Genomic DNA, 15,921 nt, shown 5'->3' with positions numbered 1-15,921 from the left:
GGCTCAGCGCCGGGGAGTAATTTATTCGCCTCGGACCCTAAGTGTCCGGCTCGACAAACAAACCTCCCCTCAGGCTCAGCGCCGGGGCAAACAAACCTCCCCTCAGGCTTAGCGCCGGGGAGTAATTTATTCACCTCGGACACTAAGTGTGTTTGGAATAGAACAGATAAGGAACTCTCAGGCAGGGTACTTTCCTTAAAAGTAATCTCATTTAACGAAGTATGTGCAATATTAAAAGCATACTCAATTGAAGCAAAATAAAAATGGCACAGCATAAGAAACATGGATATATCATTCATTCCCAATGTTGTTCCATTACTAAAAAAATATATAAAAAAATAAAAAAATAATAATAATAAAAATAAAAATAAAAATTTACTCAATCCTACTTCCTCTTCGGATCAAACGGGGTAGATTCAAAAGCATCTACCACAGCTGGACTTGCAGGTGGAAGATTTGATGGGCTAGTTGCAAGAGTAGAGACACTTGGAGCTGAAGGGACCTCAAGATGAGCTTTCACCATCTCGGCAAAAAGAATTTCAGTTTCCTGAGCTTTTGGACCTTCATCATAAGGGAAAGACACTCCCATATGGGCATCAAAAGCCTCGGGATCTGGTGTCTTTTCCCCAGAACCCTGATTGGAGCCGGACCTGAAAGCCTTGGCACTAGATAAGCGCACCAAACTGGTGTAACGACCTTGCATCTGCCTCCCTGCAATGATACAGGTGCTAAGGGCATCATTCAAACGCTGGACTTCAGCCTCCAGCGACTCAACTTTGGCATCAGAAGCAGCCAAACGCTTCTTGTAAACATCCCGAGCCTCGTATGCAATTTGTGCATTGGCAATGGCATGGGATGCCTTCTTCTCAAAATTACTGAGGTCTTTCTCCAGCTTCTTAAGGGAAAGAGACTGAGCCTCAGCAGTAGCACAGAGGGCCATAGTATGATACAAGCCCTGCATTATAAGATGATAACAATGTAAGAAAGTGTGTAAGGCAATTATGACAATGGAAATGAAGGACGGAGCAAACCTCTATGGCTCGAACAGGGGCAGATGGGAGTAGCTGTTCCAACCCCATTCTGCCGATAATTTCCTCATCCTTGGGGAGCCACATTCCCCGAGCAAAGGCCAGTGCTGCAGATGGGTCAGTGATCATAGAATCACTAACATGGAGGATGGACTTGTGATACCCCCTGATTTCAGAACACAGGTTGATCAAGTCCGCGCACAAAATCAAGGGATATCAAAACAATTTAAGTATTTAACAAGCACAGAATACAAAGATGAATAATAAAGAATAAATAAACCGCTGAAGAAAACTAATAAATAAATATTACTTAATGATTCTCCAACAATTACAATTCGGAAATCCCATAACTCAAGGACCCCTTAAAACATTATCCAATAATCCAATACTATTTAAAAGTACACAAGATGAATAAACGAATGACAGTCTCCCAGCTGCGAATCTTCAACCTCGAGACTGGAACCTCTAATAACCTGAAAAATAAATCGTGGGTTAAACCCTACGAGCAAGTTCACTCTACCAAGCCTCTGAAAACCAATAAGCAGATCATCTCTGATCAAAACCAAACCTAATAAAGTTTTAACTTTAATAAAGCACGATATACATGTCTATATATAATTATATATACTATACTAATCACATCCATTAATAGGTTTATTAAATTTCCATACCTATTAAATAATTATTAAAATAATATTCATACCTAGACCAATCTACCATTTCATTTTATAAAAACTCCTTTGACCGTAATCTCATCCTAGTCAGTTGTTTAATCATTTAAACAACAAATTATAATAAAAGCAATACTCTATTTAATCCCAACCCGATAATGATTTTAATTGTTTAAATCACATATCCAAAATCCAAGTTTTGACAAATCATCCACGTCTTCCCCAATATTATTTTATTAATATAAAATAATACACTAACCAGTAAGTACTAAACTATTCTCATTTAAGAATATCTAACCCTAATCCAATCCATACATACAACAACCATAGATGATATTTTAATCATCTAACACATAACAACGTAATTATGCTTTGGCAAATCAACCATGCCATTGTAAATATTTTTATTTATATATTGGCAATTCAATCATGCCTCCATAAGTATATTTATTTATACATTGGCAATTCAACCATGCCTCCGTGTATGTATATTTATACATTGGCAATTCAACCATGCCACCACAGGTATATTTATTCATACATTTAATTAGCAATTCATCCATGCTTTCCATATATGTATTCTATTCATACAAATATTTAGGTAATATATTTAATCATTTGACAATTCATCCATGCCCACACTTTAACCATGAATTTACTTTAAAATTAACAATACGCTAAATCATACATAGCCATCACATGCATATTATACGCATATCATTAATTTAACAACCAGCCTATTAAGATATACCAAATAAGAATGATAATATTAATCATCTTAAATGATTTATATATATATATACATACACATATGTTATTTAATGTATATATGTGTTTAACACCTTCTTTAATAATCCTTAATTATTTAAAATCAATATACATATATATATATATATATATATATATATATATATTCATCCTTCCATACAACTCATAGACAAATTAAACTATATATACACATATATAAATAATTTTATATATATATATATATATATATATATATATATATATATATATACACTTCCTTCCATAACAAATTATTAATTTATTATATTTACACAAATTAATGCAACTAAATATGTCAGAAATAGTTTCCTTTAAATACTCCATATTGGTTTAAATAGTTTTCCGACACTTTCTCACTAAAACATAAATATCTCCTAGTAGGATGGGAATCTGATAATGAAATTGGTACCATTGGAAAGAAGACGAAAAATCCTTGAATTTGAGCTCAAGAATGACCCAATTTCGATTTAAAATGACTAAGTTATGACCGTTTTAATTTCTAGTGTCGAATTAGGCCAACATAGTTTCCCACGCGCGCCCACGTGCTTACTATGCACTTGCACGCGCTGGATTCAAGCCTCCTTGTGTGCTGGTATTGGCTAAGCTCTTTCAGCTACCGTGAGCTCACCACACTGAATCCATCACTTCCTTTATGCCGCATCCAATGGTCATAAATGAGTGCGCAAATGAACACGCTCACACTAGATTATTTTCTATTAACTATAATAGATCTAAGGTCCAGATCAGCGAGTGCACCATCTTCTCATGGTCTGCAATACACCAAATAATCCCATAGTTGACCAGACCACTTCTATGGTCCAGATACACATGCGCACCAAAGTTTTATGCGCCGCGATACACCATATCAATTCACATAAGTTTAATTAATCAAATGGCCCTAATTGGCGTATACACCCTATTATCCTACACCGCGCCGCACTGGATCAATTCTTTATTGTGCCGCCGCTCCACATGCGCCAGTTACCTAGTATATATATATATATATATATATATATATATATATATATATATATATATATATATATATAATTATTTTCCTAACAAATAATAGGAAAATAAATCCTAATAAATTCCTAAAAATATCAGAAAAATTCCAGAAAATTACAGAACAATTCTAGAAAATAAAGAAACCATAATTAACTCTCTTGGGTCACAAATCCACCTATAGATTGATTTTAAAATATACATAACACCTATATATATCAATTAAAATCCAATAATCTAAAAATCAAATATAATAGTTTATACTTTTTAATTATTCCGATCTAACCATAATTTTTAAACAAATAAATTTAATTAAAGCCTTGATACTCAAGGTGAAATCCTTATGAATTCTAAGAGGAAAGTTAGAGAAAACTCGCCTGAAGGTTTCGAAACGAAACCGACGCTTTAAGCTTTAATTATCTCTTCCAATTCCGACGTCCTCCTTTTCAGATCCGACCTCCTCCTTGTCAGCCCTTCTTCTTCCTCTCTCTCTGTCTGTTTTATTTTTCTAACGTGTAAAACCTTTAACCCTAAAGCCTTATGTGTATTTTTATACACCTTAAATTCCAAATCATATTCCAACTAGTATTATGAATTAAAATAATAATCTTTAAATAATTTATATCTATAAACATATATATATATATATAAATATATATTCCTTCCATAATTAACTCATTAGTTAATTAAATCATATATACTTATAAATATCAATAAATATATATCTATATATATATCTTTCCATAACAATTATTAATTAATTATATTTATATATAATATATATATATATATATATATATATATATATATATATATATATATATTGATACAAAAGTGATCATTTAAATAATTAAATAACCACGGACCTTCATTAATTAACCCAATAAGGTTTCATACAAGCCCAAGACCACATCTTTTGGTCCAACTTTCCTTAAGCCCAATCCAATTAATTTAAATAAATAAGATAATTAATTAAATACAGAAATTAAAATAACTAATTACATGAAGCACATAAACAAACAAGAATTTACAACTAAGTCATATAATACCAATAAAATCAACACACCAATAATTCAATCAATAATCAACCACACAAACAATCAATCATCATACATAATCACGAAATATAACTTAATTAAAATAAGATAATTAATCTAGCACTCAATAAAATAAAATAAATCATTGAAAAATAAAATAAAATAATTAATCCTAATTAATAAATCTTTTAAAATTATCGGGGTATTACAGGACTTGTCAGCCCTTGAGAAGGAAGGAGTCCAAGGTGCTCCAGCCTCGGCAAGGCCGTAAACGTTGACCTCATCCTTAGGGTTAACCTCCTCAGTTTTCTTCCATTTGCTTTTTGGGTTGGAAGCACCCTTGGATTTCACGATTGAAGAGGAGTTCAGCCTTGCCCTTTTGTTCAAAGGGACTTCGTCAATCTCCTTTTCCTGCTCATTTGTGCGCAGTATAGTCAACGGAGCATTCTCTACAGCTTTCCTCTTCAAGGCTTCAGCCCTCTGTTTTTCTTCCTCAGTCATGGGGAAGCTGTCAAAAGATGGAAGTGAGAAGTCTATGAGATCAGCGGCTACAGCTCTGGAAGCAACTGCTTTAAGACTCGCAGAAGTGAGTAAGCTCTCGATCGAGGGAGGGTTGCTCCAGACCCGTTTTTCCAGGAAGGAAAGCCTCTTCTTAGCAGCCGAAGAAGGAAATATTGCTGAAAAAACACCAAGAAACTCTTAAATATATCGAAATAGTAAGACTCGACATGGGAAACAGCCCGAGCACTTTTCATGAAGAAAAAGAGGATGTTCTATACCTAATTTTCCAAACTTGCGAGGGATTGGGAGTTTGCTCGATTGGGGCACGGCCCATTTCCCTTTAACAACTATCATCCTCTCTTTCCACTTCTTCTCAGAAGTATGAAGGTCTGTGCATATCCTTTGGTGCAAGGGGGAAGTGAAAAAGAAACGACAAGGTTTGGTTCCATGCTTAGAAATAGAATAAGTAATCAGCAAATCAGCCAGAGTCAGGTCAAGACTCTCCTGCCACCGGCGAATGAGGAGTGCTGAGATTACTCGAAGGAAGTTAGGGTTTACTTGCAGGGGTCCATACCCCAATTTGTTGAAGACTAAATGATAAAAGGGATGAAGGGGGAACCTAAGAGCGTTGAGATGCCCAACAAAGAGGAGCAACTCGTCTTCTCCGACGCCCTCGCCGGCACAAAAATCGGCACCTTTGGGGTACTCTGCAATTTCTATCCCCTCGGGAATCTCAAATTCTTCCATTACGGATTCAATGGAGAACGAGATGCGATGAATAGATAGAATTGCACTCCTCTCTTCCTTAGTGAGGATATTGTCTTACCCAGAAGTGGATGTTTCAGCCTGGATTGGAGAAGCACTTGGCTTATTAGCCGAGTCACTTATGGGTTTAGGAAAGTTCGAAACCTTAGGTGGGGGAACCCTAATGAGATTAGGGGAAGACGAGGGAGTGGACTCAGAATCTATGATATCTATACGTTCAGGAGTAGTCGAAGTACTCATAATGCAAGATCGAAGAGAAAAAGATGGAGAACTAACCTGATAAGACGACGGAACGAAGAATGCAAGAAACGTAGTGAGAGCAAAAGTAACCCTTATAGAATCTCTTAAGGCAGAATGACAATGGGCAATCTTCGAAACGTCTTTTGGTAAAAAAGACAACCGTGCAACTTCAATTCCCTTTTTAATAGGAGCCGCAATCCAATTAAAGAAGGAATTGGGGGCAAAGTGTGGAGGGAAAAATCTGCCTCCAATAAGAGCAATCCACGTCATCATAAATATAACTTTATCTTCAATAAAGGTCAAAGCCCATTTCTTCAGAAGCCCAAGTTGAGTTGGTCATTAGCCCAAAACTACCGCTATCTAACTACGGGCTTTACTAAAGCTCGAATCAAGACGCCAGCAGTCATGTGTACCAAGTTAGATGCGGCCCAAATCCATTTAAAAAAGGAACCGGTCCTGCAAGGAAAATGATTCATTAAAGGAAGTAAGTTCTGTGTAAGGAAAATCCGGAAAGGGAAGAATTATAAAGAGGAAAGAATTTTATTTGTAAAGAAATTGATATATGGAAAGAATTAGAGGGCAAGTAACGCGAATCCTACTATAATTCTTCTAACTTTTGTATATAAATAGAGGTCCAGACCTCCAATAAAGGGATTCAAGCAATTCTATGCTTCTCTAGATACTGTTCTTATTGATTCTTACTGTTCTTGAGTGTGTTGTATTATTTTTCTCAATTGTTCTTGGCTGAGTAGAATTTTGCACTTACACTAACAATCCCGCCCGGCGAGATCAATTGCTTCGGCTTTTTCAAATCGCTGGTTCTCGACTTCGTCTTCTTCGCTAAATTACCACCTTTTTTGTTTTGTTCTTGATGATAATTATCAAAAGCTTTAATACATATATATTTATACATATATATAATGAAAAAGGACTTTACAAAAAGAAAGGAGGAGGAGAGAGAGAGGTGTCAGAGAGATAAGACTTGTGCGGAAATTTGGGTTTTTTCTGGGATAATTGTGTCCTTTTAATATGTTTGATGTTCTATAATAAATCTGATTTTAATATTAAGGATAATTTCATCTTTTCAGATGATTTAAGGCCTTGTTTGATTGGAGTTTTGTACGAGGGGGTGTCTTTGTTCAAAAAACAGATAAGTTTCATCCATGTGTCTTTTAGCAAATCTTAGGTGTGTCTTTGTTTCTATTGCATTCTATCTCATCGTATCACATTCTGTTTTGTGATATTTGAGAATCGCGGATGTATACTTTACCCAAAATATATATATATATATATATATATATATATATATATAATGATAATTAAAAATAATAATAATAATACAAAAATAATTAAAAAAATAATTAATTCAGTTCAGAGTCAGAATAGCCACTTCCTCAATTCTGGAAACATTTGGAAATTGTGATTTAAATCCACGTGTCACATTGATTCCTTTTCTTAACCGTGAAAAAATGAATTTCCTATGCTCATTTTCAGTTTCAGAAGTTGAACTCTTGGAGTGTAAACCTCAAAATCATTCAAGTTAATGCTTTTCTGTGCAAATTCGAACCAACCATGGAACTCCACACACCCCACACTTGTTCTCCTCCCAAAATGCAGGACTCCAATGGACGTGAGCCAAATTCACGCGCGAATTATAACGACTGGTTTCATCAAAAACACTTCTTTAACCACCAAGCTCATACTCAGCTTCTGCTCTTCACCGTGTCGACCCCTCGTTCGATTTGCTCGATTCCTTTTCTTGTCGGAACACGCTCGCCGAAATCGAAAAACCCAAGTAGGCCCTTTCCTTTGGAATGCGATTATCAAGACTTTCTCTCATGGGGATGACCCAAAACAAGCTGTTGTAATCTTTTCTTTGATGCTTGAAAATGGGGTTCGTGTTGATGAGTTCTCGTTTTCTTTGGCTTTGAAAGCATGTTCTAGAATGGGTTTGATCAAGGAAGGAATGCAGATTCATGGGCTGATGAGGAAGCTCGAGGTTGAGGTTGGTGTGTATTTGCAAAATTGTTTGCTTTGTTTTTATTTGCGATGTGGCCATCTTGAATGTGCTCGTCAACTGTTTGATAGAATGCCGGAGAGGGATTCAGTTTCGTTCAACTCGATGATAGATGGGTATATGAAGTGTGGGATGGTAAATTTTGCACGTGAGTTGTTTGATTGTATGCCGGAAGAGATGAAGAATTTGATTTCTTGGAATTCGATGATTAATGGGTATGCGCAATCGGAAGATCATTTTGCAGTTGCTTGGGAGATATTTATGCGAATGCCTGAAAGAGACTTGGTTTCTTGGAATTTGATGATTGATGGCTGTGTAAAGTGTGGGAAGATGGAGGTTGCTCATGCTTTGTTCAACCAGATGCCAGAAAGGGATGTGGTCAGTTGGGCCATTGTGATTGATGGTTATGCAAAATTGGGCAGTGTTGACATTGCTACGGTTTTGTTTAATGAGATGCCTGAAAAGGATGTAATTTCTTGCAACACAATGATGGCTGGATACGTTGAAAACGGGCATTTCATGGAAGCATTGAAAATCTTCCAGGATATGTTAAGCCAAAGCAAGCTGTATCCTGATACTACCACTTTGTTGATTGCTCTCTCTGCAATTGCCCAATTAGGAAACTTTGATGAAGGGGTCACATTACACCGCTTTATAGAGGAAAATGGGTTTATTTTGAGTGGAAAACTGGGCGTTGCCCTCATAGACATGTATTCAAAGTGTGGCAGCATAGAAAATGCTCTGTTGGTATTTGAGAATATAGAGGAGAAAAGTGTTGGTCATTGGAATGCTATGATTGGGGGGTTGGGCATTCATGGCTTGGGCGAATTGGCATTTGAATTGTTCATCGAGATGGAGAGGCTTTCTCTAAAACCAGATGATATCACATTTATTGGCGTCTTAAATGCTTGTGGCCATGCCGGCTTGGTGAAGGAAGGCCTGATGTGTTTCGATCGTATGAGAAGTGTTCACAAGGTGGAGCCCAAAATCCAACATTATGGATGCGTGGTTGACATTCTTGGTCGGGCAGGACATATTAAAACAGCCAGGAATTTTATAAAGGAAATGCCCATTGAGCCAAATGATGCCATTTGGAGGAGTTTGCTTAGTGCTTGTAATAATTATGAAAATTTTGATATTGGAGAGCCGGTAGCTAAGCATCTAATTGGGCTGGATTCTGGTAGTTCAAGTTCCTATGTGCTTCTGTCTAACATGTATGCTGGTTTCCATATGTGGGAGGACGTAAGGAGGGTTAGGACAATGATGAAAGAAAGGAATCTAACGAAAAGTCCAGGTTGCAGTTGGATTGAACTTGAGGGAATTGTTCATGAATTTTTTGTGGGGGATGAAACCAATCCTCAAGTAAGAGAGATTTATTCAACGCTAGACAGAAGGCGTGCACTCAATTCAGATGTCACGTCTTGTTGACCCTGAGGTTGAGTTGAGACATTCTGAATTTGAAGCTGGCAAGCGACTGTTAATCGACAAGTAAATGATTAGATGTGGCCTTCGACAAAAGCGCACCCATGATCTTTTAACGTTGCAAGCTGCCATTTATATTGATATACAATGATATAACTGTGGCGTTAAGATTTATCTTAGCTGTCTTCTCTTTAGTGATATGACTAATGATTTCCATGCTTATCACCCTGTACACTATGTGAACTTTGTACCACAACTTGTAAATTTAGCATGGAAGCAAATTTAGTAAGCAATTCAATATGATTTCATTGAACAGTCACTATTTCATCTATTACAATTCTTCCTAAATTTATTGAAGTAAAACAGTTAGTGTGCATTTGGAAACAGAATTACTTCAATATAACATGTCATATTATGTGCATAAAAACTTTAAGAGACAACTTTAAAAAACTTTGGAGACAGAAAAAAGTAGAGGGATAAACTTGTAAGAACGGGAAATAAAGAGGTTGAAGGAAGGAGAGGAGTTTTAGCTTGCTACTCTCTCTTCTGTGATCAGAACCCAGATACCACTTAAAATCAAAAGCCTTTAGAACTTATTTGTTTTGTAGGTAGATTTACACACATGTGCCACCACAACTGTGACTTGAACCCTCAACCTCTCATTCGAGGATGCGGAGGATATGCCATTCAAGCCCAGACTCGGGCATTGAAGCGGTAATAATTGTTTTTACAGGAAAGTGAAAATGGTGCGAACTTGCAACTTGAAAGGAAATTAAAAATGAAATCATGGTACAACAGCTAAACAGGGATTATTAATCATTGTTGGACCCATTAACTAGTGTACTATCATGTAAAAGGCTATGACTCACTTTCAATACAGGAGTTATTGTCAAACTATATACAGGAGAGAAAAAGATGCATACAAGTTAAGTAGGCACGTAGTTGTATCCCACAATGTAAAAGCAAGGTAGGACTATCACCAGCTATGTTGCAATATCACTCTGAAAGTAGTCAAGAAAATGGAATGAAACAAAAACAAGTGCCAGGAGTACTGGACTGAAAGACGAAAAGGACAAGAAATGTTCACAAGCACCAAAGAGCAAGGTCATGATTCATGAAGCTTTGGTTTCTTCATGTGTGAGTCCTGTTTGCTTCCATGAAAAGTATGGCAAGTCCATTTCTATTGTCTGCATGCATTTTTATAAGGAAAGATTCCCTATCCAGACACTAAGAGTCGATTGCATACAGCTTTACACTATTGATTTTATAGGGCCTATGTCTCAAGGCACCTTTTTTCTATATAAACTGTTTGGCCACTATTGATTTTTGAATAGTATACTTTTTTATCATCACATGTTGGGGTTGAAACATTAGGGTTGTGGACTTGTTTCCTAGAACTAATTTCTCAATTCTCTCTCTACCAATTCTTGAACTCCTAACCTAAGGGTTGACCACACAAGCAAACTCCTAAGCCATTCCTGGAACCAATTTCTGTATCACCAATCTACCTTTGTATTCATTAATAGGATTTTCAAATGCAATGAAATAGATGCAATTAGCCAATTAAGATGGAAAGAGGAAAAATAAAATAAAAAATATATCCAATTCTCAGAAGATGTGCAAATAAACCCTTGTAGCTAAAAAGTGAATATATATGAAAGCTCAAGACACCTTACCTGCACTAGTAGGATGTTAATCACTCTAAAACTTTAAGGTACTAGATAGTGTTTACCTAAAGTATTTTATATTCCCAAAAAGTGACATTGCATTTTTATTTCTTTTCTAGCCATGTTCTCAACAAGAATAGAGTCTAGAGAGAGGAATTTTTTTAACTTTGGATCTACTACAAATAGAAATTACAAACTACAACTTCGTCCAGTGAGTTGGAGTTAAAACTATCTTGCTACATTGCCATATTTCGCTAATACAAATAATCAAAGGCAAAGTTTCCCCCAAGGGGGCATTAACATTAAGAACTTCAGTCCTTGAGAAAGGACAAGGCATATAACGACGTTAGTAACCTAGAGAAAGCTTTAACATCAGTAGGAAGTTAGTAACGGCAGCTTATCATTAGAAAATTTGAGGCAAGAACTCCTCCGAATAGAAATCAAGAATTGCTACGTAAATCACTTAGTTCTTGCATCAGCATTTCAATGGCCGGCCTCTGGTTAGGAGATTCATGAGTGCAAAGTAGAGCAATTTTCCCCAGCTTGGCTGCCTCGGATTCTGAAAAGTTTGCCTCAAGTTTTGGATCAATAAAATCTTCAAATCTGCCTGACTCGGCTCCTTGGCGAGTCAACGGTGAGATTCTGCGTTTTCCACAGAGGATTTGAAATATGATCATACCGAATGCAAATATATCGCTCTTTTCAGTGAACCGGCCAGTGGTGGTGTACTCAGGTGCCAGGTATCCCATTGCGGCACTAGTTTTTACCGTGGAGAAGACAATGTCATTCACAAGAAGTTTTTGAAGTCCTGAATCGGAGAGCAATGGGTTGTACCGTTGGTCAATGAGCACTTTCTCTGCTGATATATTTTGGTGAACTAGAGCAGGTTTGTTTCCTTTGTTTCCATGCAGATACTCAATACCTGGTTAGAAAGCAACATCAAGTTTCAGTATGCACAAAATAATTATGAAAGGATTGAGGTTATTCCTGCTCAAAGTTAAAGAACAAATTATTATTATTATTATTATTTTTCCTGAATGCTCCACAAAATTCTACCATCCCTTCAAATTCAAGTACTCGGGAACACATAAAACATTATTAGTTTGCAATTACAAAGATTTAACAGGTTTGTTACTAGCCCATATCAACCCAACAATGGAAAAGAAGAAAAAAAATTACATCAAAAAGACTAATGAGCTAAAAGAATTAGAAATACTAACCTTTGGCAATGCCTTTGATTATAGAAGTTCTCGTAGACCACTCAAGACCTTTCCCTTTGCCATCTTTAACATCAAGATATTGCAACAAGTTTCCATTTGGGACAAAATCATAGATGAGAAAACACTCTCCCCTGCCTTTTGAACAACAAAAGCCTCTCAACCTAACAAGATTTTCATGTTTCAATGAGATCAACACCTTCAATCCCTTCAAGAAGTCGGCCTCATCAGACTTACAGCTAGTCTTGGCAATGCATTTAACAGCAACAACAGACCCGTCCCTCAATATCCCTTTGTAGATAGCTGAGAAACTACTCTTGCCCAACAAGTTCACTTCCGAGAAGTATTGAGTTGCAGACTCTACATCTTCCACATTGAACATAAAGCTCTCGAAAACTTCCTGAGAAAACCCATCTCCGCTCCGACCTTTAGCCATCGGATCCCAACCATTGGAATACTCCAGATTGATGAGGGGAGAGGCACTCTTTTTGTAAACCTCCTTGAGTTGGTCAGTACTCAGTCGACCATTAGAAGTATCAAAAGCACTCCCAATTTTCTGCTTCCGGCGACGGTACCATGAAAATGTGAGAAGTCCAGTTACTGTCAACGCAACAATTACCCCAACTGCTACACAAATTAAAGCAATTTGTGGGGGTTTTGACCGATTTGAACAGTTTGTTTGGGTGCAATTTGGTTGGAAATTTGCCGACTCTGGAATATTTTTTGTAGTCCGACCATTCAAGCCAGGCCCAAATGGTTCTGGTTTGTCTGGGTTTGTATTATCATCATCAGTGCAAACTTCCAAGGAAGAAAAATCAACTCCACATAAACCCTTGTTGTTTGCATATTGGAATCTTTCATTCAATCTCTTCAGAGCTTCATTTTTTGTCAATAACAAAACCAAAATCAGACCGAGTTTTACACCATAATAATAAATTGATTAAAATATGTCAAATTGGAAGACATAAAAATGCATGTGAAAGTGGAAAAATCATATTACCTGGAGGGACATTGCCGGAAAGTGTATTGTTTCTGATGTCTAGAATTTCTAGCATCGGTGGGTCAGCTAACTTTACTGGAATCGAACCAAAAAGACGATTAAAGCTCAAATCCAACCTTTTTAACATCTCCAAATCCCCCAAACTTGCAGGAATTGCACCAGTTAATTGATTATATTGCAAAGCAAGAACACCAAGTTTTTTCAAAGACCCCAGCTGTGTAGGTATGCTTCCAGTAAACTTGTTGTAACATAGCTGTAGAACTGCAAGCAAAGGAACTCAGACTTGAGGTTTCATCATTCAGTTCTACTTATAACCTCAAAATAAGAAAATGTAGTTTAAGCTAAATCAACTAAGTTGATGAAACCCAAAGATCTGTGAACAAAACTGAAACTTTCTAAATTCCATTGAGCTCTACATTTAACCAGGGACACTACTAAAGTTGCAGAAGCAAAGAAACCCAATCTACCCAGTTGAAGAAAAGGTCTTTGATCGAGCTCGATCTCTGAGTGTGTTGAGATTCTAAAACTCTTGCCTCATTTTCCAAATTGAAGTACAAGCCCTACATCCTCTGATACACTTGCAGGGAATTAAATTGGCAGCCAATATGATTTGGCTTCAATTCCCTGCAAGTGTATAAGAGGATGTACAAGCCTTTCAAATCCAGAACAACCCAAAACCTGCAAGTAGCTCCCAAAATCTTCCCTTCGTCATTTAGCTATCTGAGTAACCCTGAAGGTACCCATTTACAAAATGAACAGAAACCTAGATGCATATTTATGTGTCTATTTATATATGTGTGTGTGTGTGTGTGTGTGTGTGTGTGTGTGTGTGTGTATTCAAGATAGAAACATAGAATAGATTCAACAAGCAAAGATTACAACTTTCCTACAAAAAAGCCCCAAAAACTGACCTTGAAGATTAGACATATTTGCAATCTCAGGAGGAACCTCCCCAGACAGATTATTCACATTAAGATACAAATCAGACAGTTCACGCAGATTCGCTATCTCTTTAGGTACCACTCCGTAGAGCAGATTGAAATGCAGGTACAACCCCGACAAGCTCTCTAGCCGACCGATTTCCTGCGGTATTTTCCCGGAGAGACCCTTGCCCTGAAGTGAAATGTTGACCACGTGGCCGAGCTCGTTGCAGGCAACGCCTTCGAACGAGCCGTCGCATGGGTCGACGGAGGCGTTGGGTGACCAAGAGGAGAGGTAGAGGTTGTGTGGGTCGAGAGAGGCTTTGATGGTCATGAGGAGTGAGTGCTCTGAGGCTGTGGGTTCAGAGAGAGCTGGTGATGGGTGTGTGAGTACGAAGAAGAAGAGAGAGAGCAGGTAGAGAGAGAAAATACCCATGTTTGGTTTGAGGGAAAATGTTGGGGGAATTTTCCTGGTTCTATCTTCCGGGTTGTGCTGAAAGTTCATCCGTCTCTTGTTCAAATAGAGAGAGAGTGGGGTGTGTGTGTGTGTGTGTGTGTGTGTGTGTGTTGGGGCTCTGCAACAACGTGTGTGTGAACGCGCAGAGTGAAGGGTAACTTGGGGGAGTGAGAACATGTAGTTTCGAGAAACTCCAGAATTCGAATCTCAGCAACTGGTAGTGCCGGTAACCGGTGACACGTCAAAAGGATGTACCTCTAGTACATTTCCTTATTCAGTATTCTGAATGTGACACACAAATTCTTCTGAGAAAGACATGACTACTCCGTAGTAAATAAGATTAACCAGTTAATCTCTATTATCTTATCATAAATCACACTAATATCACAATTTTTTTATAATACAAAAAAAAAATTTAGTTGGGTAATTAATTTCAGATGTGATGGTTCACTTTCATTTCCAAAATAATGAAGCAATTTTCATTTTTGATGATGTAAGGGGCTTTGGAAAAACTTGCCCCACAATAATGGGATTTCAAAAGTTTACACAGCTACATAATTCTTATGTTTTGACAATCCAAATAAAAATAAATAAATAAAACCCGTTTATATAATCCTCTGCATTTTAAAGCATATTGAGAAATTTAAATAATGAAAATGTATTTATGTTTGAATTTTTTTTATTCTTTTGTTTTATTCTTTGGGAAAATGAATTACAAATATTTTTGCATGACAATGTAAATTTTAGAATTACTGAACTACAATTGACAATGTAATGAAATTGTCATAATTAAAAGGGCAAATTACACAAATCACCCACAAGGTTTCTATATTGTGCATATAGATAAAAGTTATAGCAATATTACAGAAAAGTCCATGTTTGCCGTTTGACCACAAATAATCAATAAAAATTTACACTTTCGACCTTAAAATTAAAGTATTTATTTTTAATATACACTTTTGACCTTAAAATCAAAGTATTTATTTTTTATAAAATAAAAAACAAAAGATATTATATAGTAAGAAGTTTCATTTTTGTCCCTGGGTACACCCCATCCCTTCCCTACCACATCACTATTTTCTCTCTCTAAACATGCACCGAAAAATCATCCATCAGCGCCGAACCCCCTCTTGCTCACCCGCCGGAATCCTATTTGGTCCGAGGATCAGACCTTACTCGCCGTCCCTT

At 36.8% G+C, this 15,921-nt stretch overlaps 2 protein-coding genes across 2 annotated transcripts; one reads left to right on the top strand and one right to left on the bottom strand.

Annotated features, from left to right (window-relative positions):
• The first annotated feature begins 7,463 nt into the window (after nucleotides 1-7,463).
• Nucleotides 7,464-9,894, top strand: LOC132276533 (pentatricopeptide repeat-containing protein At2g45350, chloroplastic). The gene has a single exon (XM_059777993.1). The coding sequence runs from the start codon at nucleotides 7,577-7,579 to the stop codon at nucleotides 9,476-9,478; it is 1,902 nt and encodes a 633-aa protein (XP_059633976.1). The 5' UTR covers nucleotides 7,464-7,576; the 3' UTR covers nucleotides 9,479-9,894.
• Nucleotides 9,895-11,237: 1,343 nt separating this feature from the next.
• Nucleotides 11,238-14,846, bottom strand: LOC132276532 (leucine-rich repeat receptor-like serine/threonine-protein kinase At1g17230). Its single transcript, XM_059777992.1, has 4 exons — nucleotides 14,268-14,846; nucleotides 13,357-13,617; nucleotides 12,360-13,232; nucleotides 11,238-12,061 (listed from the first exon to the last, which is right to left on the bottom strand). Exons 1-4 carry the CDS (start codon nucleotides 14,779-14,781, stop codon nucleotides 11,580-11,582), a joined length of 2,130 nt encoding a protein of 709 aa, XP_059633975.1. The 5' UTR covers nucleotides 14,782-14,846; the 3' UTR covers nucleotides 11,238-11,579.
• Between the last annotated feature and the right edge of the window lie 1,075 nt (nucleotides 14,847-15,921).

Source organism: Cornus florida, unplaced genomic scaffold (genome assembly GCF_030987335.1).
Source record: "Cornus florida cultivar Cherokee Brave unplaced genomic scaffold, ASM3098733v1 CherokeeBrave_3.0.0_Hap2_Chr10, whole genome shotgun sequence".
Taxonomy (NCBI): domain Eukaryota; kingdom Viridiplantae; phylum Streptophyta; class Magnoliopsida; order Cornales; family Cornaceae; genus Cornus; species Cornus florida.
Note: the sequence above shows the minus strand (reverse complement) of the source record. Positions and strands in the feature narration are given on the sequence as shown.

Excerpts from the sequence above, each read along its gene's own strand:
- LOC132276532 (XM_059777992.1), bottom strand. The coding sequence starts at position 14,781 with ATGAACTTTCAGCACAACCCGGAAGATAGAACCAGGAAAATTCCCCCA. Across the intron at positions 13,233-13,356 it reads TTCCGGCAATGTCCCTCCAG|CTCTGAAGAGATTGAATGAA; the intron begins GTAATATGATTT and ends CAAAAAATGAAG. Across the intron at positions 12,062-12,359 it reads AATCAAAGGCATTGCCAAAG|GTATTGAGTATCTGCATGGA; the intron begins GTTAGTATTTCT and ends CTTTCTAACCAG.
- LOC132276533 (XM_059777993.1), top strand. The coding sequence starts at position 7,577 with ATGCTTTTCTGTGCAAATTCGAACCAACCATGGAACTCCACACACCCC.